Source organism: Micromesistius poutassou, assembly GCF_964030765.1.
Source record: "Micromesistius poutassou genome assembly, chromosome: 3".
Taxonomy (NCBI): Eukaryota; Metazoa; Chordata; class Actinopteri; order Gadiformes; family Gadidae; genus Micromesistius; species Micromesistius poutassou.
In genome coordinates this window covers 13,988,587-14,015,688 of record NC_140273.1, presented here as the reverse complement: position 1 = coordinate 14,015,688, position 27,102 = coordinate 13,988,587, and the positions used below count along the sequence as shown (strand labels likewise).

Sequence of the window (27,102 nt, the reverse complement as noted above, 5' to 3'; positions counted from 1 at the left end):
TTTCCCAATCACATTAGACTACAGTTAGCCGTTCGCTAACACGATTAGCTCTGTTTTGTGGGCTCTGACCTCAGTGACTGTAGATCTGATGTAACATGATTCCTCCTCTCGGGTCAATACTCTCCCACTCGCTTCGGTGGCCTGTCTGGGAAGACCCGGGCAATTTGGGTTCAATTTCACCATAACCCAGTTAGGCTTCACCTATATGGGGGATCGCAATCAAATTTCTAGCCGAGTACGACCTATGTATGTCTGAAGTGGCCTGAGAGCGCTTTGGATTGGCACAGAGGCCGATTTACCGTGACTGTAGTCCACCTTTTGCGTTGACTCTCCTGTGTTATTTCCTTTCACCTTTTCACGTTTTCTTCATAGATTAAAGGAAAAAGGGAAAAAAAACATAAATACTTACATGACACATTGCTGTGTCATTTATTGTCCAGCAAAAGAGACAGAAATTGTCTCCGTCAGGGCGCACATAAAAAAAAAATAACATGCAACAACGTTGTTCTGTTCTTAACAAACAGTAACGCGCACAAGCAAAATATGCACATGCAACGGAAGTGTCCCGAATTGAGCGATTGCAAAGTGAATGAATGACTGACTTGGTGAGCTCATCCGGCCCTCCCGCCTCTCCATGCAGCACGAGCTGGAGAACATCGAGCCGTCGCAGGGCCTGACGGTGGAGGCGTCTCTCACCTTCCTGCAGCGGCTGGTCAACCTGGTGGACGTCCTCATCTTCGCCAGCTCCCTCAACTTCACCGAGATCGAGGCGGAGAAGAACATGTCCTCCGGGGGCATCCTGCGCCAGTGCCTACGCCTCGGTGGGTCAACCGTCCGGCTGTCAACCCTGTCCTCCTGTTTGTCTGTGTGTCTGGCTGGCTCTCGCCTTCCACCTGTTTATCTGTGTCTCGCTCTCTCCGTCCTTCTGTTTCTCTGTGTGTCTGTCTTTCTCCGCCTTCCTGTTTATCTGTCTCTCTTTGTCCTTCGGTTTGTCTGTCTGTCTGTCTCCCAACGTTCTGTTTGTCTATTTGGCACGGCCTGCCTCTCTCCATCACCGTGTCTCTTTGTCTGTCTTTCTGTCTCTCTCCGTCCCACTGTCTGTCCTAGACACTGGCCTTTTTACTTTTAAGCACAAGCTCTATGTTAGTCCTAATTATGTGATTTGGCATGAATTTGACAAGATCATATTATATGTCGCACAATGTTTAGCAGAAACACAAACAGATGCAGCACTCTTTAACTGTAACTTATCTTAGGACCTGTTAGTTAATTTCCCTTAAATTTTCCTCTCGGAAGCATCGAGAAACAAGTGGTTACTGTTTTTTCCAAAGGAATTTAATGTGATTAGCATGACTCAAACTGAAACACAAATCGAATCTGTTTTCTTGACGGGTTAAAAAAATAGAAATGCATTAAGTAGGCAGGATTATTTACATTTTCGGTCCTGTTCCTTGTTGTCCGATATGACTCAATATTTGACTTGGCGGTGGAATCCAGGGAGACGTTATGTTTTTTGCAGGCTCCTTATGATTTAAGGAGCCTGCAATTTTTATGATTATTCCTGCCGAGCCTCCTTCCATCCAACAGGAACGCCTCATGCATTCACATCAGATGAGTTGGCTACAGATGAGTACTGCATTCACTCAGGCTCCGTTTACAACCAACCCCCCCTCATATTTAACCTACTAGTCAGAGGGATAATCGACATAGACTGTGTCCATGTCTATCTAATAATACAAAAGGATGTATCAAATACATCTGTTGCTGAGGTTTCCTTTGTGTGCATTACATTTTATAATTATTTTAAAATTATTTTGCAATGTTAATTGTGGAACAAAACAAACCAAAGGAAATCCAATATCTTATTTGTGGACGGCAAACGAACGGCCGTGCAGCGAGAAGACGTTACACTCCCTATAAATTAAAAATTGATATTGTTGTGTTGGGACTCGATGCAGTATTGGGAAGACTGAGGGCCGCGATTCTCAAGCCGATCAATATTCTACCACCCGCTCTGTTCCGCCACAGCACACTCCGACACGGGGTTGTTTTCGCTCCGTTCAGCTGGTTTACTGCTCTCTACCCGCACTCCGTGCCCTGCCCTTATCTCCTCCTCTTACCCACTCTCTCCCCGTGTCCATCGATCCTCTATATATCTGCCTGCACACACTTTGGCTCTGGGGCCCGCCCCGGTCATGGCTCTCTTTAGCCCTCTTCACCCCACCTACTCTGTCGTCTCTTTCTCATGTTTCACGCTCTCGCTCTCTCTCTCTCTTGCTGGCTCTCTCTTCCCGGCCTCATCTTCTGTCATCACTCCTCTATCTTTTGCTCTCTTACACACTCTCACTGCCCATTTCTTTCTGTCTCCTTTCTCTTTCATTCCCTCTCATCTCTTTTCCTTTCTCCCCTCTTTTATTTCACTCCTTCTTTCCCTCTCTTTGTCTTTCTCCATCTCACTTTCTCCTCCCCCCATTTCTCTCTCCCTTCCCTTCCTCCCTCTTCCCCCTCCATTCCTCTCCCCCTCTCTCTCTCTCTCTCGCTCCCCCCCCCCCCCTCCCCTTCCATTTCCCAATCCCTCTGTCCCTCTCTCTCCTTCCCTCTCTTGCCCGCACCCTGGCTCTCTCTCCCTCACTCCCCCCCCCTCCCCTTTCCCCCTCTGTGCCCGTATCAGCACTCCCCCCTTATCTTGTTATTATAACCCCGCTGCATGGCAACACTCTAAAATGGCTGCTATCATGATGTAGTGCGTTCTTCATAATGGCCTTGGCTGCACACCGCACAGCCCCCGTAGCCTGGGGGCCGCAGCCTGCCTGCCTGCCTTTCTGCCTGCCTGCCTGCCTTCTGGTGCAGGCTATTAAGGTCTCCTCTGACAGCTTCAAGAGCCAAGCCCTAGCTCCAGCTGAATAAAAGATTTGAAATACTTTACATTATTCATCCTTTCTTTCTGTTTTTGCGGAGGAGTCCACACTCCCCGCACCGTAGCGATCTGTACCCCTGTTATTCACACGGGTGGTTAAACAGCCGTCCCGTACCGGATGCTAAATAGATCACTCCTCCTCCGCGTTGCTGCGCTAACGGCAGCGTATCCGCACGCCGTTGTTTCTTCCCGTGTCATGTATTGTATACAATGCCACGGAGAACAAACAAGACAAACACAAGCGTGCGTACGGCGTGCCGCTCGGCGTAGCGAGTGGCGCTGCCAGCTCGGCGCTGCCGTGGCCGCGTTTGGCGAGCTGGCTTGTGTGAGCGGGGGAGCGGCTGCTTTTAGCGCGCCGCCGTTATGAGATGAATATTTGATGAGGTATGTGCTCGCCGTCGCTGCCCCGCCTAATCTGATTTTGTAAGGCTGTAACAAGGTTTATCCTCTGCCTCCTTTCCTCCTCCTCCGCTCTCCTGCCTGCCGTACGCTTTCATTTTCTTCCACTTTTTCCCCGCGTCTCTTTTTTTCCCCGGTCTTTTCTTTTATAAATGGTTGTATGAACGAGCAGCCTTAATGGGAAAAGCGAGGCCATTTCTGGATGGAATAATTCCCTGTGTAATCTAAACGGCTTTGGAGTCAACATTTGTCAGTTGTCAAGTACAGAGCAGGGAAGGAGAGAGAGAGAGAGAGAGAGAGAGAGAGAGAGAGAGAGAGAGAGAGAGAGAGAGAGAGAGAGAGAGAGAGAGAGAGAGAGAGAGAGAGAGAGAGAGAGAGGAGAGAGAGAGAGAGAGAGAGAGAGAGAGAGAGAGAGAGAGAGAGAGAGAGAGAGAATATGTAAGATTAGAAATGGTAAATGTTCCGGTTTTAGCTTGTGAACCTACTCCACCGGTACGGAGGTAGTTTGTTAGCCGTACCTCCTGCTCTCCCTGCTCCTCCTCCTCCTCTGGAGCATCATTTGTCTGGCAGGGGTGCGGAGCGAGGTGTGATGCAGGGGCGTTGCCACGGTGACCTTGGGGAGGAGAGGTGGAGCAGGGAAGAGTGAGCGGTGCTGCCAGGGCTTGGCCGGAGCGGCGACCTTGTCTTACCCCGGTCCTTCCTCACTCGCTCTCTCGCTCGCTCTTGCACACTCGCCCTCTCGCCCTCTTGCTCGCTTATTCTGTCCAACCTTGTGCTACAGATCAGATTTTTCACCATGTATGGTTTTACAGTTATTGTTATTGCTCCATCTGTTCCTTTATTATTTGGACTTGAGCCCCATTGTGATATTTTTGTCTGATGTATTTCCTGTGTTGCTGTTTTTTTGTTTTTTTTAACATGGGCCTGTAACTCCTTGTTTGTCATGTAATGCATAACATCTCTGTTGAGCTGCTGCTGATGCTGTTGTCTGAAAAAACAAGCGAGCAGAGGAAAAACCGTGGACCACCCCCCCACCCCAATATATCAAAATGTTTATAAACCACACTTAACTGAAGCCTCTAATAAACATAGTCAGAAACATTTGCTGGAGTTTCACCACACATCAGGAGAGCTGGATCTTTCTGTGTATTTTGGATGCATTTCCTGGCATTGGCATTCCTCGTGGGGATTCAGCCATGAGGCTGGATCTGTTATTCCGATAACCCAGTTAATCTTTGTTTTACGTGATGTCACATAAGCCATAACATCTCTTCCCCCCCTCTCTCTAGTGTGTGCCATGGCCGTGAGGAACTGTCTGGAGTGTCAACAGCACTTCCAGCCCGGATCGGACTCCATGGGCCGCTCCCACGCCACCGCACCCGGCACCGGGTCCATGGCTGCACAGGCAAGTGGTGGTAGAGACCTCCAACCGCCCCTCCAACCCCACCCGCCACCCTCCACTCACACACACACACATGGGCAAGCACATGAATCAATTGGTGGATGAAATGAAATGAATCAATTAGTGTAAGATAAATAAATTGTACAAGGGGAAAAAGCCCTTCTCCCTTCAGATTAAACTTAAAATTAAAATTTCAGTTCAGTTAAAATTCAACTGAATTGCAGCAAACCCTCTCTGGATCAGCGACACGCCTGTTCGGTACCTGAGAGCCCCCAAAGAGAAAGTGAAACTAAACATTCCTGTCTGGTCAAGCACAAGTTCTAAATAGCCTTGAGTGTGTCCAAACCCTCTTCCCGGGTGTCCTCCTCCTCCTCCTCCCTGCTGGTAAACCAGATGGAGCGGTGACCTTTGGCGGCCGGGGGCGACCCCCACGGGCCGATTGGCAAGCGGTTGTTGCGTTAGATCACATCTTCTTGTGTTACCACACCGGCCGTTATTTGTTCCACCCGCCGATACCCTTTCTGCTGCGAGCTCGATAGATCTGATACGCCGACTTCCAGTAAAGTCGTGTTTGGCTTTCCAGAAACGGGTGTGAGTAAAAGCTCATTTATAATGCAGTGGCTCTATATTAAGAGCCATTATGTTAAGGACCAGCTCCCCAGAGGGATAACATCCCTAAATCTTGGAACTGCACCATTCAGCCTGAAGTGCACATTGATTAATAATGATGATCACTCTGGTGGTGTGGTTTTCTTTGAATTTGAATTCTTTCCCTTGCATTCCTTTGTGCATAGAAATGCTTGTCATTTGACTATTCATTTCTGTGTATTGAGTCTGAGTTGACAAAGAAATAACTCTGGATTGTTGAAGTGAATTAATAAAAGTAAATAGTTCTTCTATTCGATCTATTAATTTAGCAGATGTTTTCATCCAAAAATGACAGGGGTTAGGCATGGTAGGACCTATGTTTGTGGTTGTGTTTTGTATTAACATGGTTTTGTTGTAACCCGTTCAGTGAACTCCAACCTGTTCTGTTCTCTTGTTGTTTTCCCTGTTCCAGTGAGGCTTAATTAGCGAGTTGGTTGTGTGTAGTTATGTTGAGTGTTGGGGCAGGTGGCAGCTGGTGTATCAAGGCCAGTGTAAATAGACCAGTCACCACCTCCCAATGTCCTGTGTCTCTTAGTTTAGTGTTCATTTGTAATTATGCATATCAGCCTTAGGAGGACGTAACATCCGTCTTGCTCAAGGCTGCCTCCAGGAAGATTGCGGAAGTTGTGTATCAAACCCTACAACTTTTGGCTGGGCGTTGAACACCCCATCCAGTACAATATGATGCCCCTGTATAGTCCCAACCAATCTAATTAGAGTCTTCCCCATCTGTCTTCTGTACAGTTGTGTTCTCCCATACTGTGCGTTGAACTGCATGCTGGTGTTTTCTAGAGTCCCGTTGACGTGGTAACCGGGGGAGTTTCTCCCATCAGTGACATGGACCGCCTGCTGCAGGACATGGACATCAACCGCCTGAGGGCTGTGGTCTTCAGAGATATTGTGAGTTAACACACACGCACACACCACACACACACACACACGCACTATGTGTCTGTGTCTGTATGTGATTCTTGGCGGTCGCCAGAGCAGTTCCCCTAACAGGGTTTGGGTCATGGAGTTGTTTGGTTGTTGTCTTGTCCCAAGGAGGACAGTAAGCAGGCCCAGTTCCTGGCTCTGGCCGTGGTCTACTTCATCTCAGTGCTCATGGTGTCCAAGTACCGCGACATACTGGAGCCCCAAAACCACAAGAAGACCCCGTCACGCTCCCAGTCCTCCCGGAGCACAGGTACACCAGGCTGCACGCCAGGGCCCGATTATCACCAGGGATCTTTGTTTATACGCATCAATACGCTCTGAAACCAAATGTTTTCCAGCGCATAGTTATTATGGGGATTTAACTGCTGTTTGGATCCAAAGCAAAGGGAGGTTGGAGTAATGTTCGAGAAACATGTAAAAGAAAAAAAAGAAAAACCAACTGGACGAAGTGCAGAGTAGGAGAAAGAACGCAATGTTACAAAGTGCAAAAGGGGAACATCTCAGAGATAAAGATGAAATACGTCTCAGCAAAGTGCACTCCTGATAAACGTAAATTGACGTCACTTGGTAAATGTGAACTCGGTGTACACAGAGAGAAATATTTCAAATCTTTTGAACACTGATTTATAACACTTTTGACCAGAGTTGCGCACACGCATTTTATAACACCGCCTCGTCGATATCCCCGCTCGTAGACAGCGGCGGCGTCCACGGCGGGCCGGAACTGGAGAACGGCGTTCCCATCCAGCGCTGCGACTCGGGCATTAGCGATGACCGCGCCTCCGCCGACGCGTCCGCCCCGTCGGGCACCGCCGCCACCACCGCCGGCGGCGGCGGGCCGGACGCCATCTCGGAGGCCCTGTCCACGCTGTCCTCTGAGGTGCGGCCCCCTCCCGCCGACGCCAAGGGCAAGAACGTCAAGGACATCCTGCGCAGCCTGGTGAGCGCGCCCCACGAGGACGTCATCGTGGACTCGGGGCTCCTCCCGCCGGCCTTCCTGGGCGGGCTGGGCGACGCCTCCAGAGACCCGTCCCGGGCCTACCGCTCCTTTGATAGGTTAGTAGGAGGTTTTTACCCATATGTTGCCCGCTTTATGTCAATTTATAGATGTGTAGCTCTTGAGATACAGTAGTAGTAGTAGTAGTAGTAGTAGTATAGAGATTTATAGATTTTTAGATGCGAGATGGTCTAACTTATTCAACTCTCACCATGTCACTCTGATCTGTAACAGTTTAAACTCTCGCCATGTCACCCTGAAATGTATCTATCTTGTACTTAAAGATGTATACATTGGCGTTTGTTCTCGAGGTGTAAGCGGGGGTGAATGTCATGGTGCGGTGGGGGTGGGGGTGGGGGGGGTCATGTGCTTTACAGACGGACCCTCTTCTGGTTTACATTTGGAGAGCATTGTCTCCACAGCAGACGTTCACCAATGGGGGGTGGGGGGGGGGGGGTAAGTGAGGGAGACGGAGAATGGTGGGAAAGGGAGAGAGTGAGTGAATGGTCCCCACAAGGGAGTTGTCATGTCAAGGTGCTCACTTCTTGAAGAAAGCGTTTCTCCATCTCTTCCTCCCTCTCACCCCCCTTACTCTCTTTCTTGCTCTCTCACTCTGACACACTCTCCAAGTTCTCTCTACACACGCACACACGCACGCGCGCACAGACAGAGCGGGTTTGGGAATTCCGGGGGCATCTCTGTGATCACGGGCCTTTATCTGAGGAATGCTGTGTCAGAAGTCGGGGTGCTTCCCATATCAGGGGGGATTAGGCTGGCTCCGGCGCTCTGCGCTGAGCGCACAGTAGGACCAGAGAGGGCTGTCGGGGGAGCTGGAGGGCGTACACTAACAGTCCCGCTCCCTGTCTCCGGGAGCCGTCCTCAGCCCTCACCAGCCGGCTTACAGATGCGGTCGCTCAGCTAGATGACGTAGCCCCAACACCCCCCTAACCCCCCCGGCGGTCCGACTGCTAGTTCTTTGTTTACCTCTCGCACCATTTACTGTCTGTGTTCATAACCACTCAAAGCTAGAATGTATTGATCAGCGCACATAGGAGTCTAGATTATGCAAGATTATGGAATAATATAGTGGGAATATGTAGCTCTGATTCATTGACGAAATGCTACACTCTGGGAAGTACCTGGGCTTGAGATTCCCTATGTAATGATTCACTACCACTGTGCTTACTAAGTCCCTTTACAAGTCAGACTCTGACGGAGAGTGGTACTCTACATGGATTTGCTTGACCTGTGTCATGATGAAGGGGCAGGTAATTTACCTGGGGAAAGAAAAATCTGTCTTATGGATGTGACATCTCGCTTCCTGTACAGCTAAATCTGGTTGCATTAGACGATCTCCTCTCCTCCGCCCCACCCAAGTACATTGTCTACACCCTAGGCCCCCCCTCTAACTTCAATGCACTCACTAGCACCGCCTATAAAGGCCAGTGAAATGTACACAGTGTAGGCATTGGCAGAAGCATCACAAAAGCCTCCCCTATGAGTCTGTTAGTATAGCCGGTCAACGCCTTGAGTTGCCATTTCACCTTAACATGTTCTGTAAAAAAATATATAGGTGGGCTCTCTCCGCTAGACAGAGCGGTGGTGTGGATTTATGAGGCCGACGTATGGAAAAAACGCCCGGATCCCCCCAGATAAAACTGGGCTGGGTCAGGAGGGTGAAGTATCCCCTCTGATTTATATCCCCGCGAGGACCCCTTCAATCTCCCCCTCCCCCCATCTATATCCCAGCGATGCCCCTGTTATGACAGCCAGTCTGCAAATATTTGCTGACGCTAACCAGAGCTAAACAGTGTCATTGTACAAGCCGGTGATTTAGATTGCGTGCTTCAGCAAAACATGTGCTTGTTAGACGTTGGGCTGTATATATGGAGCGTCGCTGTTTGCATTCCGGGATGCAGGCCCCTGCGTGCGTGCATGGGAGATGGGTCGAGGAGAGGGGTGGACCATGGTGTCAACGGGAACGCTGCGTCTTTGCAAAGGAGCAAGACACTAGCGAGTCTGCCCGATGTTTTTATTAATTTAGATGTATTTCAATTTCAATGTACTTTTACATTTTTGGGATAAAAAATGCTGACTTGAAATGTCAGATGGATATTGCAATTATAGGTGATGTAACAAAAATATTGTGATTTATATCCCAAAATATTATTTCAGGTCCATTAGTTGTTGATTGAGAAAGAAATTCCCAATTTTGGGACTGCTTTAGAATGAAGACCGCAAGCGACTCCCGTGCTCCAGGCTAACATCATTTAGAAAACCCAGATATCTGTGGTTCTCCCACACAGTCACACTGGGTACACAGTGGGCCCCCTCTCTGTCCCCGGGCCCCGAAACCCGCAGACCCAGCCTCCATAAATCACTGATGTCTTCAAGGTTGGGGCCCCTCCCACTCAAGCCATCACCGTCGAATCACAGCTCAAGGGGAGTGTATGGGGGTAATTGGGTTGATTGGGTCGGAGTTAAAATATCATTCTGTACATTCTTACGCGCTGGGTCGCATGAAATGAGGGTGAAAGGGGAGATGAAAGACGCGGTCACAGACGCCCCCCCCCCCCCCCCCCCCCCCCCCAAACCCTACCTCTCCCCCCATGAATAAGACATGAGGTTAACACTCTAGAGAACGGAGGTATTTTACACACACATGCACCCATGCATGCACACAGACACACTCTCCCACACACTCCCACACCTTCTTGCACACATAAACACACTCGCACACACATGCACTGATACACATGGCGCTGACCGTAAACCACCTTGTGCACACCTTGTGTGCTCCCTTCATCTGCGAAAGTGGAGGACGGATTACTGGAATCCAAGGCTGTGCTGAAGGCAGTGGGTTAAAGCGTGTTAAATAATGCATCCCCCCTCTAGTTCATATACAGGTCCACACAGCCCAACCCTGGATGGGGCGCGGGGGCCGAGCAGGGCCAACTGATGGCTGATTAACCGACTGGGCCGTCCCACTCGGGATAAGTGTGTCTAATGATCTGCTGAATTATTCACTGGACCAGAGCGGAGGAACATATGGGGAAGCAAGCACACACACACACACACACAGATTTGTTTCCTCATACCTTTACACACACACATGGCGTGTACATGTGTATCCTCAGTGAGGATGCCTGGAGTTTATGGCCATTAATGACTTCTAACGTGTATATGTGAAATAAGCTTGGATCTTAAAACTTCACGTACATGCATACATCGACACACACACACACACACACACACACACACACACACACACACACACACACACACACACACACACACACACACACACACACACACACACACACACACACACACTAATCAGAGCCCCAGCTTGGTCTTTAGGGGACATTGAACAAGCAGTCGCCACCATGCTCTGGCCGTGCTTTACGTCAGCACCACCCCTCTACTCTGATAGGGACCATCCTCTCATCCATCCACTATCTAGGGACACACGCTGTGAGCCAGATTCTGCCGTCTCTGCATCACGTTCTGCGTGATGCTAGTCTAATTCAATACTCAATTCACTCTTTAGTTCTTTAACACTTTCATCAAATGTGACTTGTTATTGCGTTTTAGATATACAGGCCATTAATGACTAGGTAGGGAAAAGGAGTCTTGCTCAAGGATGCTGACAAGTAAACACACACTTTAGGGTTTGAACCCACAACCTTTCGGCTGGGAGTCAAACACCCTAACCGCCAGTCCCCTTCTTCCTCTCTTGTGGGTTTGAACCTGATGACTACACTGTAATCTCTTTTTTTTTTTTGACTGTACAACCCCACAAGCTGCATTAGGCGTATATATGTATACATGCAGTATATGCGGCTCGTCTATACCTGGCCTATACATCATCCAAAGGTCAGAAGCTGTCAGTGTTTAACATCCCCAGTAACTTTTAATACATTTGATCTGAGATCTTAAATCAAGTGAAAGCCGCCTTTGATTCCCCAGCCAGCTTTCTGTCTGCACTAGAGGCAGCCAGGCTGCACTATCTCCCCTGTGTGTGTGCGTGTGCGTGTGTGCGTGCGTGCGCAGGCACAATGTATCAAGGTTTATGTAAAACACTGTGAGGCATTTCACGTGCAACCCTGAAACGCCGCCAACGCAACATTTTAGCATTCTTTTCATTTTCATAATTTGTGACTCCATGTATACACACACACACACACACGTGCATGCATGTTCGCCCATACATAGGTGCATCTATACAGTACCTAAATAAATGTCTGTAGTTTGGGTTTGTTTGCGCGGGGCCCAGTAGCTGGTGATTAGCCCCTGCTCCCCCTGTGTCAGCACTGATAAGCGGGGGCCACGGCTCTCTTTGATGCAGCCAGTGGTCTGTCAGTGCCCTGGTCCGATCTGACAGCTTATCTACATGCTGCTTTCCTTCCCCCGTCCACCACTTCCGTGCCGCTAGATAGGGGGCAGAGCAGAGCCCTCACCCCCGGGTGGACACGGCTTCATCCCGCAGGCCCTCGCTGCATCAGACAGGCTGTTTATAAACAGGCTTAGAGGGAAAGCTAGTGGAGGACAAGGCCAAGCACAACTTTGCACACATTTGGAATGGGATATCAAATCAGCATGTTTCTTTTATAATTGCCATGGATTTACAGAGGAAAGGAAAATGCCTAGAGTCAAACTGATGTGGACACCGGGTGAAAGCTGTATCACGCGGTCTCGTCCTCCAAAGTAATACCATCAATACCGTTGTATTGTTTCATTAGGCGTCTAGAAAATCACTGCCGTCCACCGTCCTGTGTTTGTTTTAAAGGAGGCGGTAATGTATCAGGTCAAACGATGGACATATTATCCTGTATTACTGACTGCAGCAGATCCCCTATCGATCAGAGGCAAGATGGATGTGGCCGTTCCTTTAAATATTCCGAGTCAGGACAATGTCCTCATCGACAACTCCCGCGGCCTAATGGGCTGCTGATTCCGTCTGTGTTCCTCCAACCGGGGTCTTCAGGTCTTCAGAGGCCTCCTCCAGTCCAAAACTCGCAACCATCAGCGAGTTTCCTTTGTAAGGACAGCGATGTAGCCGCACCGTTGACAATGGAAATCAATACGTGTCCAATCTGGGTGCCGTGTTCCTCCAGGAGCGTGGTGGTGGCGCCCAAGAAGGCCAGCGCCTCGTCCACATCGTCCGCCGCCCCGGCCTCCTCCTCCTCCTCCGCCGCCGCCGCCGGCGCCTCTGCCGGGATGCCTGCTGACAGTGTTGCCGTGGTTTCCTCCACTACCCAGAGCAGCTCTGCTGATCCAGCTGGTGAGCAGAAATGCGCACGCACGCACGCACGCACTCACACACACACACACACACACACACACACACACACATACTGTTGCAGTTAAAATGACTTAATCGGTCACACGTGTACACAAATGATGTATGCGTGTGCTTATGTGTGTCAAATGCATAGCATCAGGTTTTATTTCATAGGTTTTAGTATATTATAGGTGTGTAGTCATTCAGATCTAATGTATCATGTATAACAGTCTGTATTGGGCTTTGTGTGTGTGTCCGTGTGTGTGTGTGCGCTCGTGTGTTTGTCTGCATGTGGGTGCGTGTCTGCTGTTCTGTGGTGGTAGTGGGAGGACTAATGGAGATGAGTTAATTTACTAGTCTGCATTTGAAGGAGCTACTTCAGCTCCAGAAGGAAAGGTCTCTGTAGACCAACATGGAGCTGTTTAACACACACACACACACACACACACACACACACACACACACACACACACACACACACACACACACACACACACACACACACCAGCAGAAACACAGCGGTGCACCAGTGGTTGTCATTCCGTCAGAGTTATCCCTGGTTTGGGACCGCTCTGGCTGGAAAAACAAGTCCAGTGAAGGACCAGAGTAGCCCTCCCCCCAGCCCTCCTCCTCCTAGCCCCCTCTTGTTCAGCTTGGCATTCCCTTCTTTATGTGACCCACTGAGGTGGATTTACAGCCTGATCAATCCAGCGGGCCGCCTCACGCCGCCACTAGCTCCGTCTCCGGTACAGAGTCATAAAGAATGTTTTAGTTGAACAATTAAACGCTCAAGAAGGAAACGTCCCACAGGGGGTGAATCGGTATGTAACGACATAATGAGTAAATAGTTTATCGTTAGGAGGAGGACAGAAATCCTACGAGGTGAGGCAGGGCGTTCTCAATCCGAGATCTGAGAACACAGGTGTGTGTGAACAACAAATTAGCTTAATGGCTAGGGGGGAAACCGGTTGCCAGTGAAGTTACAGCACATGAATAATAATGATGGAATAGTGGAATAATTCTGAATTTAACTGAGTAAAGTTAAGTGTTTCCATTAAAGAAATATTTCACCCGCTTTGCATATATCCACATGCTCAACATGAAATATATGCATCGAGGAAGTAACTAAAAATGTAATGACCCTCTGTTTTTTTTGTTAAGAAAAATATTTAAAATGGGTGAAATATTGCTTTCACAGAATCATTTGTGCGAATTTTACTTGCACATTTTCAATTATTCCTTAAAAACAACACTGCAATTATTTGAATGTAGAACCACCGAAATAAATAGAGTGATGGCCACTGGAGAATAAGGACACATTTAAAACTGGAGCTCATCCCGAGAGCTGTGCATACTAATGTAAGAGGAAGACGCATGGGGCAACATATTAATCATCCCTATCTCCACATTAAATAACACTGTACTTACACCACACTTGCCCTATTACACCATAAATCGCCCCTTTTCTATACATTTGAATGGGGGCCACTGTATTATTTCATAGCAAAGGCGTCGGCACCCAGATTTATGGTGCTACCTTGTCCCATGCTGGGGTAATCTACTGGGGTGGGGTTGTGAGCGAGTGTGCCTGTTAGTAAGTGTGTGATTGCCTGGTAATGTATGTTGTATTGTGTGTGTGTGTGTGTGTGTGTGTGTGTGTGTGCTGGGTCCACCAGACTACTAACAGTGTGTCTCTCTGCAGCAGGAGGCCAGACTCCAGCCAGCACCAACCTGCCATCTGTCCCCATCCTCTCCCCCATCAGCACCACCCCCAGCATGAGGTCATTCATCTTCACACACACACACACACACACACACACACACACACACACACACACACACACACACACACACACACACACACACACACACACACAACGCACAAATAGGTTTTATTGAAATGCATATTTATTTTTTGTATTTTTTTTTTTAAATTAAACTAAATTTAACTAAAATTATTAATGTGTGTTGTATTTCAAATTTTGTGTCGTATGAAATTGAATGTTGTGAAATAGTGTGTAATAAAAAAAAAAAAAAATATATATATATATATATATATACGTATATAAAGTATTGTGTGTTTGTTTGCTTCTTTGTTTGTACATTTTGTGTTTGTGTGTGTGTGCGCCTCCAGCATCTCGGAGCGCTTGGAGCATACCCTGGAGAAGTCGGCCCCCCTGCTGAGGGAGATCTTCGTGGACTTCGCTCCCTTCCTCTCTCGCACCCTGCTGGGCAGCCACGGGCAGGAGCTCCTCATAGAGGGCACAAGTGAGCACACACACACACACGCACACGCGCACACGCACACGCACACACACACTGTCTAACATTTTGTTTTTCAGGAGCATAAAGATAACCAACTAGGGTCAGGCATTTTAGGATCTTTCCAGTTCTGATCCAGTTCATGTTTTTAATTACATTTTTTTAAATGCACCTATTTCACGTTCAACCCAAAAGAGAATATGGTGTACACACACACAGTCTATATGGAGCACAGTTGGCGTGGTTGTCCTTATTGAAACCCTGGTGGATGCTAATTGAATAGCATTGTGTTGAGTGTGAGGGCGAGCGGTGGTGCTGAATGGCTCTAGCGGTTAGGGTCGGAGGGCAGGACACTAATAGGAGTGTTTGGGATATCTGCTGCCAGCAAGCAAAATGGAAAGTTGATTGATAGCTGTGTAGGGGCCTGAACAGAGAATGTAGGCGTGTACGCGTCTGTGCGTGCGTGTGCGTGTGCGTGTGTGTGTGTGTGTGTGTGTGTGTGTGTGCGGTTGCGCTTGTGTGACCATGTGTAAGCATATATGTGCATATGTATTTTTATTTATATCTATGTGTGTGTGTGTGTGTGTGTGTGTGTGTGTGTGTGTGTGTGTGTGTGTGAACATCCATGTTTGTTTGTATATTTGTGTGTGTGTGTGTGTGTCTGTATTTACATCCATGTGTGTGTATGTATGTGTATGCGTCTGTGTGTACATCCGTGTGTTTGGATAACCGCGTGTGTGTGTGTGTGTGTGTGTGAGCTGCTCCAACATGCTCGGGTCATATGCACAGCGCTCCAGAAAGGACACTCTGACCACTCCAGTGCCCCCCCTGCCCTCTTAAAGCCCCCGCTCTCGCCATTAGAGATCAATGAGACATATGCTCGGCCGCGCGGCCAGCCCTGTAATACAAGGCCCAAATATGTATTAGTTTACAGTAACATCATGTCCACTCATTAGGCCCATCAATAGTATCAGCTCCCCGCTGCAGATGGCACAGAGTTGAGCTAATGCACACGTGGATGTGTGGGGGGGGTTTGGGGTTGGGGGGGGGCTGTGTATTTTTGGATATGGGTTGATACGCTACGCATTTGATCTGAATGGAAGCCGGGATGATTAAAAGTAGATGATGCACAGTAATTGTGTTCCGTAGGCACCGAGGGCGTCTGTTTTCTCAATGATGTCAACGCAGTCTCCCCCTCTGTCTTGTTTGGTTCCAGGCCTGGTGTGCATGAGGTCCAGCAGCTCCGTGGTGGAGCTGGTCATGCTGCTGTGCTCACAGGCAAGTCTTCCCACCAACATCTTCATCATTTCTTCACCTCCACCTTCCCCTTCCCCCCCGCCCGCTTCTCTCCCTTCCCCATCCCCTCCCTCCCTCCCTCCCTCCCAACCCCCGCTGTCCTCTTCTCTCTCGCCCCACTGGTTTATCCCCCTCACCCTCACCTTGAGTGCAGTAAATCTGCGGTCCCGTGCGCGGAAGAAAAGGAAAAATGTCCATCCAAGCATCTTATCTTCTTTCTCCCACCACCGCGGGCTCTCGTTCCCTGAAGAGTGCGCCCGGGGATAGGAGGGCATCACTCGGCCAAGGGAGCAGATATTGGCTGGTTGGGTCGAGGGTGGCCGACCTGTCCGTGTCACCTCTGACCCGATGGCACTGGCCCGAGCCACCGGGGCCAAAGCGATGAGGAGGGATAATGTCGATTTGATGCTGCGGTTGCATTGATTTTTCTCCTTTTGTTTGTCGGGCTCTTTTTTTTTTTTGTTTCCAAGTTTATTCAGCGGAGGGGGGGAGCGTGGTGGGGGCTTCATGAATACTAATTCCTGGGGATCATAAGCAGGTGTGGGCGGATCAATGAAGGGGTCGGGGTGTGGATGGTTTCCCCCTGCATTACCGCTGAGCTGAGCACACAGCGCAGTTCATTAACGCGGCTCTGCTGCGTATGCCGAGCCATCGGTTGGATTAAAGCGCCTGCGTCTGTGTGTGTGTGTGTGTGTGTGTGCGCGAGTGTGTATCTTTTGTTTGGTAAATATAAAACGCAAAGCACCTTCATTTGTAGTGAGCAAGGCACAAAAAAGACGACGCTGACACACACGCCGGGGCCGCGGACAAGGAGGACATCTGATAATACCCCCCCTCCCCCTCCCCTCTGGCTCTGTTTGCCTTTTACTGTTTTAACAGTGTGGTGAAAAACAAAGAGACCTGTGATGCAGGACGCCGTCTGATTAATGACGGCGCTCTGGGAGCCACGCCGACTGCTTTTTATGTTATCAGCTTCATTTCCACGCACCAAAAAAATGCTGTCTGTGGTCTGTTTTCTCCTTCTCCTCCTCCTCCTCCCCCCCCCCTTCTGCTCCTTCTCTTTCTCCTCACCCGCTTCCACCCTATTTACTTCTCATTATTCACTTCACTTCTCCTCCACCGTGGTAATACAGTGAGATTACACACATCCGCCTGGGTGTCAGCGGCCCGGGGGGGGGGGGGTGGGGGGGTGCTTTGGCGCCCAGACACCCAGGAGCTGGAAGGGAGTGGGAGCCAGAGAGGGAGGGAGAGAGAGATAGAGGGGGAGAGAGAGAAGGGGAACCAGGGAAGAGGGAGAATGACAGCCTCTAATGCACCTATTTGTCATATCTGCCAGGGTGTTGTTTAATGCTAATCTAATCAAAGGCTGAATCTTAGTGGGATTGCCCCCGCTGCACCGAGCGCCCCCTCCCCCCCCCTCCAACCACCCCCTACACCCCCCCATCAGTCCTCAGCACCAGCTATTTCTTCCCCTGCTCGCTGCGGGACCAAGCCAAGCCGCACCCCCACCCTCCACCCTACCCCCACTCTGCCTTTCACTGCTTCCTCTCTCTAGCTTCAGGTTAGCATTGCACGGATTGGCCGGCGCCGTGTTGATTGCTTCAATAAATCATCCAACCAGATTCTCTCACAGCTGATGCAAATGTAATTTTATTGTTGTGTGGAGAGCGAGGGAGAGGGGCGGGTAGCTGGGGGGAAAGGTATTGGAGGGGGGGGGGGGGTATCTACCTTTCACCAGGGAAATGAAGGAAACATTGGAAGACCTACCTCTGGGCTAAATTACAATGTGTGTGTGTGCGTGCGTGTGTGTGTGTGTGTATGTCATTCTGCATATGTGTGTGTTTTGGTCTTTCCCACTCTTTTTGTGGGACACTGGAAAGAAAAAAAAAAGCAAATCCGCCAGTGCCATGATTAATGACATTATTTAGCAAAGTTTGCCGCGGCCCCTGGCACAGGAAATGCTCACTCCCACAGGAAGTGGCTCAGTGGCCGGCTTGTACCTCTTCTTTACCTACAAGGAAAAACAGCAGACGGCGGTGACGGCGTCGCGTTTGATTGATTTTCCTTCCCCCCCAACCCCACTCACCCAACACCCCCCTCAACCCCATACCCCCCCCACCACCCCTCCGCCCCCCCCCCCTCCCCCCCCCCCCCCTTCTCCCCGTTTCATCAGAGATGTCGAGAGATGTGTGATGCGATAGCGGCGGTGAACATTTTTCTAATTAATTTCCCGCCGTGCCTTTTTGAGATGGAGTAGGACCGGGGTCGGGGGGTCGCGTGCCTGGGGACGCCAGAGGAGTTTTTAATCAGGGCTCTTATGAATGTTGCATTGGCAGCTGCATCAGCCTGGCATTCAGCAGGCGATTGTTAACCGCTGTTTGATGGCGCCCCCTTTCTAAACAACTACCGCCGCTCTCCCAATTAAAGGGCCATTTTGTGGCAGGCATTAAGCACCGGGGGTGGCGTGCATCACGGTCGTATCGATCCGCACTCGCCACCGCTGCATATACAAAGTCAGGATTAATGACCCCATAGGAGGCGTCATATAGTTAACGGAGTGAGGTTTAATACAGTAGCTATGCAGTCCCTTCAAGCACTATTAAGCACCGGGAAAGTAAGCATGTTGCAAAGAAAGCGGACAGGGACTCGTGAGAGGAGGTAGGCGTTTTTTTGCGTAAAGCGTGAATGGCTTTCTGGTTGTTGGTTTTAGTTTGCGTTTCATGAGGTCATGATGAGAGGGTGGAGGCACCAGGGAGTCGGGACTTCAGGCGGCCGTGGCCTCGAATATCACGTGCACGTCGTCAGCCAACACCACCAGGTCTAAAAAGACCTCCCTCCCTGAAACAGCGCTAATTTGCTCCTGACAAGTCGACCCCTCTCTCCCCGTCCCTCTTTCACATGTTATTTCCCCCTCGATGGTCATATTTACGGCGGCCATGTTAACCAGGGCCGCTCGGCGGCGACGGGGAAGGCCGCTACAACAGAGGAAAGAAAAGAGACGGCGTGAATAAATAATGACCACAGAATAAGAGAAAGAGCTTTTACTTTTTCTATTTCCCTCCCCTCCCCCCCCCTCCCGTGCTCCTCCCGACGGTCCGAGCGCTGAGGGATGGTCCGGACCGTCCGCCATTATCAGCGCCGTCGAGGCCCACAAATCTCTGCGGCGGAGCGCGTTTGTGTCCTGTAGATCAGCCGTTATGGTCGGCCCCGCTGTCAGCCCATCCGTCTTACTGCCATTTATCAGGATACGCATCCTGTATGGAGAGAGTGGAGAGAGGGAGGTGGTAACGGCGATGCTGGAGTGCTGATAAGGGCCACTTACAGAGGTCCATCCACTAGTGAAGGAGTGCACGTCCACGAGGAAGAAAAAAAAAAAAGGGGGGGGGGGATAGAAATATTTATGTAGACAGTGGATGCGATCTAGGAGATTATGGTGGAAATACTGGAACGTACAGCTTTTTGATTCCCTGTCGTATGCATTCTAGCTTTTTTTTTATGTATTTGCTAATGTATTTCATTGTAGTCCCTTATTTTTTTACTCATAAATAGTTAGTGATTTGTACTTTATGAAGATGCAATTTAACAACATCATTAAATATACACATTGACCTCAGCGCTAAGCTCTTTGATACAAGCGAGCAGTACTTATCGGTCCATATCCTGGTCCATTGATACCGGATGATCCCTAAATAGATATTCAATAACAGCAGCAGCTAATCCACTAATCCACCCACATCATCCCACGCCCAGAGTCGCTGCCAGATCTCGCTCCTGAAGTTAACCTGTTTAGCAGATGGACACCTCTGTCCCCAGTCAATGAGTAGACGGAGACTTGGCTTCCCCCCTGACCTCTGGCCTCGCTGACCTCGCTGATGGAAGCGGAGAGTCGTGGCGCTGGGGAGTTTAACCCCCCGCAGGCAGCGCTCGGAGCCCGGGTGTGCGTGCGCGCTGTCCCCCTGGCCCCTGCCTGGATCAATACCCTGACCTGGGAACGCTTGGACCATCGCATGGCAGCCACAGCAGCTCAGATGCTACTACGCCCTCCCCAAAGCGACTCAAATAATATATACTTCAGTCTTACTTACTTCAGTACTTGCGTCAGTCTTCACCTAGCTGTGGAGAGTAATGGAAAAAATACCTGAGTGACATTTTTTTTTATTTTGCTTTAAAGCCAATATGACTTTTCTTTTATAAAATGTGTGCCTTGCTTTTCAACGGACATAAATAAACAAAGGGCCATTGACTCCCATTTACACATCAGATTATTTTTTTTAAAGGCAAAGCAGCAGCCTTTACATTTAAAAAAAAATTTTTTTTACAGAGGTATTTGATAGGTTGAGAGCACGGCATGAGTTTGCTGTATGAAACATTTTTTAACACAGCGGAGCAAAGGTGAGGGAAGGGACCAGGAATGTGGTTCGAGGCAGGGGACCAAAAAATATGTTTCCCTCCAGAACGAGCCTCTCGTTGCTCACAGCCAGTGCTGCTTTCCACTGTGTAGCCAAACACACTCTCACGAACACACACACATCTATCACACACATGTACATAAGTACGTACGTACACACGCACATACACACACACACACGCACACACACACACACGTATCTGACACACACACACACACACACACACACACACACACACACACACACACTTCAAGATCAATGCCGATCAAAGTGTTATTTTTCCCTCCCAACCCCTCCTTAGCCTTGTTCCTCCTGGCTTGCTGCTCCTCGCTGCTCCTCACCTCTGCTCCTCACTACTTCTCACCTCTCCTCTCTTCACCTCCGTCCCCATGCGGTCCTCCGTCTGCACCAACCCTCTCCCCACCCGCCCCCCTATGGCGGGGACAGGTGGATCGTATCATGGCTCCACCGAGTTCCCTTTTGGGAGCTCTCGGGGAAAACAACGGCAACGCCAACTGGCACTTACTTCTGTCGGCTCCCTGCCGATGCCAGCTATGGAGCGGGGAGATGTGATGCTACGGGGGTCCGGGAAGGGGGAGCTTACAGACAGGAAGTAAGGCCTCGCTGCGAGGGGAGAATCGGGCGAGTGACTCTTAAAACATGGAGTGGCTTTTAATTTGGCCTCCCATTATTATTTTATTTTTTTTGTTCGACTCTGTGGACGAATAGCTAGGGACCCATGGGCTCCAAGGGGCATGAACGGTCCGTTATTTATCTGTGGACTTTAATAGTTTTTCCAAGTATATGAATTTTCCTCTTGACAAGAGGTCTCTCCTATGGACGGGCACTGTTCATGTTTTCTTACCTGGCGGGGTCCCGGCTGTAAGCGGTTGGAATGCGGGCCTATGTCCCCGCTCCCTCGCTGTCCTGCTGGTATAATGGACTCCACGCCCCTCCCCCATCTGAGCTCTGTGTGGGGAATTGACGTGACTGTTTACCCCTCTTTCAGAATAGCATGTTGCCAAAGTTATGTCCACCATTTTGAGAATAATGATATTTAGCATAGAGATGATACGATCATAAATACATAACATGTGGTTTTATCTTTGTTTAGATATGAAGTCGGTGGATCAGTTGTGTTTATGCACTCCCACTGTGATAGCTTTTTAAGATATTTCCGTGCTTTAATGCTGGATTTGATTCCAGGCTATACGGCTTAGATATCAAATCTGAATTATAAATACAAGCTTATTTAGAAGTTTGTATTAATCATTTTAATAGTTTGTTATTTTTAAATATATATTTTTAATTATGTGGGATTTTAGATTAATCTAATAAATATATTTTTCATTGATATTTATACTTGCTTAATATTGATTTGTCATTCACTTAGCCAATAAAGGTACTTTGGAACAATTTGGATAAATACATATACAATACTTATTTTCCTTCAAAAAATATGAAATCTTACAGTATTCATATGGTGGGGAACTGAGTCGTTGCAAATCAGATTAAGATAAATTATTTATATTTTACTTCCATCTGTCATTTATTTATTTATTACTTAATACATATATTACGTAATACTATATTATTATCATATTACTATAAAAAGAAAAAGTTTAAAACTAGTAATACTTGGCTACACTCTTCACTATATGATATACGACTGATAATGTCGAAATGAAATACTTCCCAGGGATTTCAAAATTCTTGAGTATAAATATTTGGATGTCAGGAAATATTCCCTTAGTTGGGATTTCGATCACATGAGCGTTAGCGATAACATCTTCACACACTAACACACACACAAACACACGCCGAAGAGACGTCATATTTCTGCTCTTGTTTTCCCGACAGTCGGGAAATAGCAGTTGACGAGCTCCACGCTCATCGACAACGAACGAGCGATAAACGAAATACACAAACAAAATCAACTCCTGTGTCCAAGCCAATTCTATAACCGACCGGATCGCACGCTGATTCGTGTTGTTTGTGTGCTGAGATGTTTATCGTGTGATTGCCTCGTTGAGGAACGTACACGGCTGGTGCTGTTTCCCCAGATTATCGTTCAAATGTTTACAGGCCCCGCCCCCGCCCCCCCCCCCCCCCCCCCCTCTCCGTGTCACCATGTAATTGAATTTACTGCCGGATCAAACGGCCGCAGCAGGTCTGGCGGCCCGTACCCTCCAATCCAATAATAGATGGATGAATAAATAATGAAATAAATAGAAAACCATACGGCCGTCCTCAGCCGCCCCCGGGCTCACCCTAACTTGAGCGAGGGACTGACGAGAACTACCCTGTCTATTTGTTGAGGGGTCAAGCCTTCAGCTGTCCGTGTCAGATTTTTGCCTTGTTGTAGTGAGCCTGCCTGATGTTTGAAGGACTACTTTTCTCACAGAGGAAGTCTGTCTTCTGTCACCCGTGGCGGCGGTGCTATATTTAGATGTTGATTATGGATAATCAGCTGCAATGGCGGAAGTGCGTGGCATGTGTGTTTAGACTCACTGCCGTCGCTGCCCAAACAATGGGGCAGTCTTGTGGACTTCTGGTCTGTCCCGCAGCTGGCATGTTCAATTAATGCGTCGTTGTCGCTTACTTTTTATTGACGCACAAACCAAACACAGGATTTCACGCAAAACACTGTTACACACACACACACACACACATATTGTCTATTTTCTATAGCTCAGAGAATTGGCAGAAGTAGCGCATGTTGACGAGAAGCTCCCGATCGAGACTAGGGTGGTGGCGGCGGTGATGGAGGGGGGGCTGTGGGGGTGGAGTTCGATCTCCCAGTGCCCTATCATCACTCGGGAGGTCAGGTTAAAGGTGATAGGTCACAAATGGCTGCTTGTATCCTCTCATCATCGGGAGGGGAGCTGTGGCCGCCGCCCCCTTATCGCCGCCATAAAAGTCATGACACTGCTGACCAAATCCAATATCCTATCACTGAGCTGTCCCTGCGGTAGCTGTCTGTCACCGCGACCTGTCCTGATGTCTCTGATCAGGGTCAATGCTCTTCTCTTTTAATTGAACTCCAACACACGTTCCTCGGCCCATAATGACACCATTCGTCTTGCCATCACCCCTTTTGTCCGTTTATTTCCCCTGGACATGCCAATGACCTCTCGTGCATTCGTTCAGTGTTCAGGTCCCCAATCAAAGGCTTGATTAGTTTTTAGTGTCCAAGGCGCTGTTTGAAATGTATCCAAATGCAAAAAAATCTGCTTTTTGAAAAAAAAAAAAAAAAAAAGTCTCACCGTGTTTGACTTTAAATCCCATTCATTTAAGCTTTTGCGTGTGTTTCCTTTACCGTCGAGTGCGCTCGAACATTGTTTACCACCTGGCTTCTGATTTGTGTTTATTTAAGAGAGCAGGGGGCTTGTCGTGGTCTGGCGTGCCCGTGTCCAGACCTCCAGTCCTGGGCCTCCAGCTCATGGTTAATGTCCTTCAACCTCCAGGGGCCTCCGGGCTCCTCTGACACACTTCCTCCGAGTCCCGACCCCGGCAGCCACAAAAAAGGGCCTGCTCTGCCAGTGTTTAAAAATAAAGAATAAAACAACTCTATTTACACTCCCAAACCCCTGACGTGTATTCGCCGGCTTTGCCCGGGCTATTTTGAATGTATTGTAAACACGGTCAATGCCAATATTTTCCGCCGAGACAAAAAGCACTTCTGATTTTGATTTGCTTGCAAGCTCGCTGCCACTGCTCGGAAACCCTTGGTCTCAGACTGATGGTTCACAGGCATTCTCCCCCTTTTTTGTGTGTTTTTTTTATTAAGAGTGGTTTCTGTTCGAATTTGATCCGTTCTGATGGTTTCACACGCGTCGGGGGTTAAGGAGAAAAACCTGGGAGAGGGTGATATGAATGGTAACGCATGCGCTAATGCATGGGGATGTGTACCGAGAAACGGCTGTAAACTGAGCTTTTCCTTCCTCCCTGTAACACTCATTCTTCCTGTGGGCTCGGGACGTTTCGCTGAAAGGGCATAAACACACTCTCCTCTATCCACCCCGAGACACGGAGGGGAGCAGAGTTCATCGCACGCTTTCCCACTTTTGCTCTCAATTTTTATCTTCATTTTGAGCCCTTGGATTTTGAAATGTGTATGCAGGCCTTTTTTTTTTATTTACAAAGTAATAACTTGAATAACTTGCACATTTCGTTTTTTTCGAATGTCTTATATTTATACAAAGTAAAATTCCATTTATATTTTTAAAAAAAAAGCTATTGAATGATTAGCACCTAAAGGATTTCAAGACGGCCATAGCTGGGCAGTTTTAAGTCTGTTAACTTCAGATTGGGAGTGCATTTTTCTCCGCGTCCCGAGAGAGGAAGAGGGGGAAACAGCAATGTGAAGTTCAGACGGGCGACCTTGTTGCTTTATTATTCTTTTGACGGTTGTGTCGAAGGTGTTGAAATATTGAACGGAACACGAGTGCCGATGGCGACGAGTTCCTCCACCTCCTTCCCCCCCCCCCCCCCTCCTCTCCTGCTCCGTGTCGTAGCTGAGAATTTAAAGTCCAACGCCGGGCTTGTTTGAATTGTTTAAGCTGACACCTCCAAACCATAACTTTTCTCAAGGGGGAGAGGGGGTCTTAGCACGCTCACTTCAGGGTCGTGATGTATGCATCTACTCTGCTGCTCTGTGCTTAATCTCCATAGCATCTGAGGCCATTGCGTGTGTGCGTGCGTGTGCGTGCGTGTGTGTGTGTGTGTGTGTGTGTGTGTGTGTGTGTGTGTGTGTGTGTGTGTGTGTGTGTGTGTGTGTGTGTGTGTGTGTGTGTGTGCGCGTGCGCGTGCTTGCACGTGTGTTTGCGATAGCATGTGCTAGTTTTAGCATGGTACCCATATAAATGATTTGTTAGCCATAAGTCATGGTGTGGCTGCTAGCAGGAAAGGCTCAGCAACAGGCTTTGTTACATTAGCATCCACTTTTTAAGGTCGTGATGATCAATGGATCTGGGTACCTCTACCGCTGGTATCTCCTTTCTCCCATTTGGGTTTTCTAAATTCTAAATCCATCTGCCCCCGACCTAATAAAGACAAACACCAGTTTTTATTTAAGGAATGAAAAAAAGCAACGGGCCCGGTGTCCTTTAACGGTGACCCATCTGTTTCCCAAGTCAGAACTCCCTTTTCTCTTTCCCATTTTAGCTGCGCCATGTGTTAAATGCATTTAGCGTGTATCACTTAACAAACTTTGGCATTGAACCCACATTGTGTGTGTGTGTGTGTGTGTGTGTGTGTTACAGGAATGGCAGAACTCCATCCAGAAGAATGCTGGGCTGGCCTTCATCGAGCTGGTCAACGAGGGCAGGTCTGTACCCTGATCCCCGATAGATCTCCTCACAGCAGCTCAGAGCTCCACCTCTTCATTATCTTCCCATTGCCGGGCCGACGGCCACCTTTCCCCCCAACCCACACCACTGATCTCTGGGACCCCCTAGCTCCCACCTCCCCCCCCCCCCCCCCCCCGACCCCTCCTGTCAGGGGTCTCCTAGTGAAGGTTCGGCAGAGGAAGATAAAAAAAAACCCTGCAAATAAAAATCAATGGCCAGGGAAAGAGGAGCTGCGGACAGCGAGGGGGAGTGGAGGGGGTTGGAGGGGAGGCCCCGGAGTTCAAGGCTCCGTTCGATACCTGCTCGTCCCACAGGGGGCTCGGGAAGACAAGGGGTGGATGGAGGGGCTGGTGACGGGGATTTTGATCTCCGAGTCCTTCTGTGACACTTGGGAAATCCCCCCCCCCCCCCCACACGCGCACACGCACACGCACACACTCACACTCACTCACACCAACCATCATCCCCCCACTCTGTCTCCATGTCTGGCCATGTGAGTTCACATCTGAGTTTATCTCTCCTTTGCCTTTTCACCATCTGTCCTCGCTTTATTCACTACAAGCGTCTCCACCGTACGGTCTCCTTATTTATCCCTCCGCCATCGTTTCGAGAGCTGAAGGATATATCGCTCCTCTCCTCGCTTCCCACTTCACTTCTCTCTCTCTCTCTCGTCGCTCATCAATTTCCGATGTGGGAGGGGTTGGCTCCCCTCTCATTATTTTCCATTATTGATCAGCGGATTGCTTGGAAACGCTCGTCAGGCTAATCCGAGCTAATGCTAATGAGGCCGGTGGCGTGCTTTTATATAAAGGAAGAGAGAGCGGAGGAACCGGCCGTCCACTGTGCGGAGTCTCTGCTACACTCTGGTTGTGGTTACTATAGTGAGGCTATAATGATTTGCGGTGGCGGGGAGGGTCGGGGGGGGCTGGGCTGTAACTTGACCCTGCCCGCTCTCCTGCTTTTAGAGCAGTTGGTACCGGCTTTAGTGTGTGCATACATTTTTCCTTTTTTTTTTTTTGCTCCATCGTAGTTTGTATTAAATTTGAAATCCATCACCGCAATGTACGTTGGGAATTTGGGGGGGGAATCGAGGTAAAAGAGAAAAATGATTTTTGAAACATTTTGAACATTTTGTGTCAACTGAAAAGCCGTCGGGGATTTATTTTAGCCGTGCATGCGAAATGAACAAAGCCGCATTTTT

At 48.9% G+C, this 27,102-nt stretch overlaps 1 protein-coding gene across 1 annotated transcript in view; it reads left to right on the top strand.

The window, feature by feature from the left end:
* The window catches only part of lrba (LPS-responsive vesicle trafficking, beach and anchor containing), a 170,634-nt gene that overhangs the window by 48,076 nt on the left and 95,456 nt on the right, over positions 1-27,102 (top strand). The window contains 10 exon segments of the mRNA XM_084465513.1: positions 641-821; positions 4,606-4,721; positions 6,159-6,266; positions 6,411-6,552; positions 6,998-7,358; positions 12,417-12,583; positions 14,286-14,364; positions 14,718-14,851; positions 16,062-16,123; positions 25,815-25,879. Coding sequence (XP_084321639.1) covers positions 641-821; positions 4,606-4,721; positions 6,159-6,266; positions 6,411-6,552; positions 6,998-7,358; positions 12,417-12,583; positions 14,286-14,364; positions 14,718-14,851; positions 16,062-16,123; positions 25,815-25,879 — 1,415 coding nt within the window.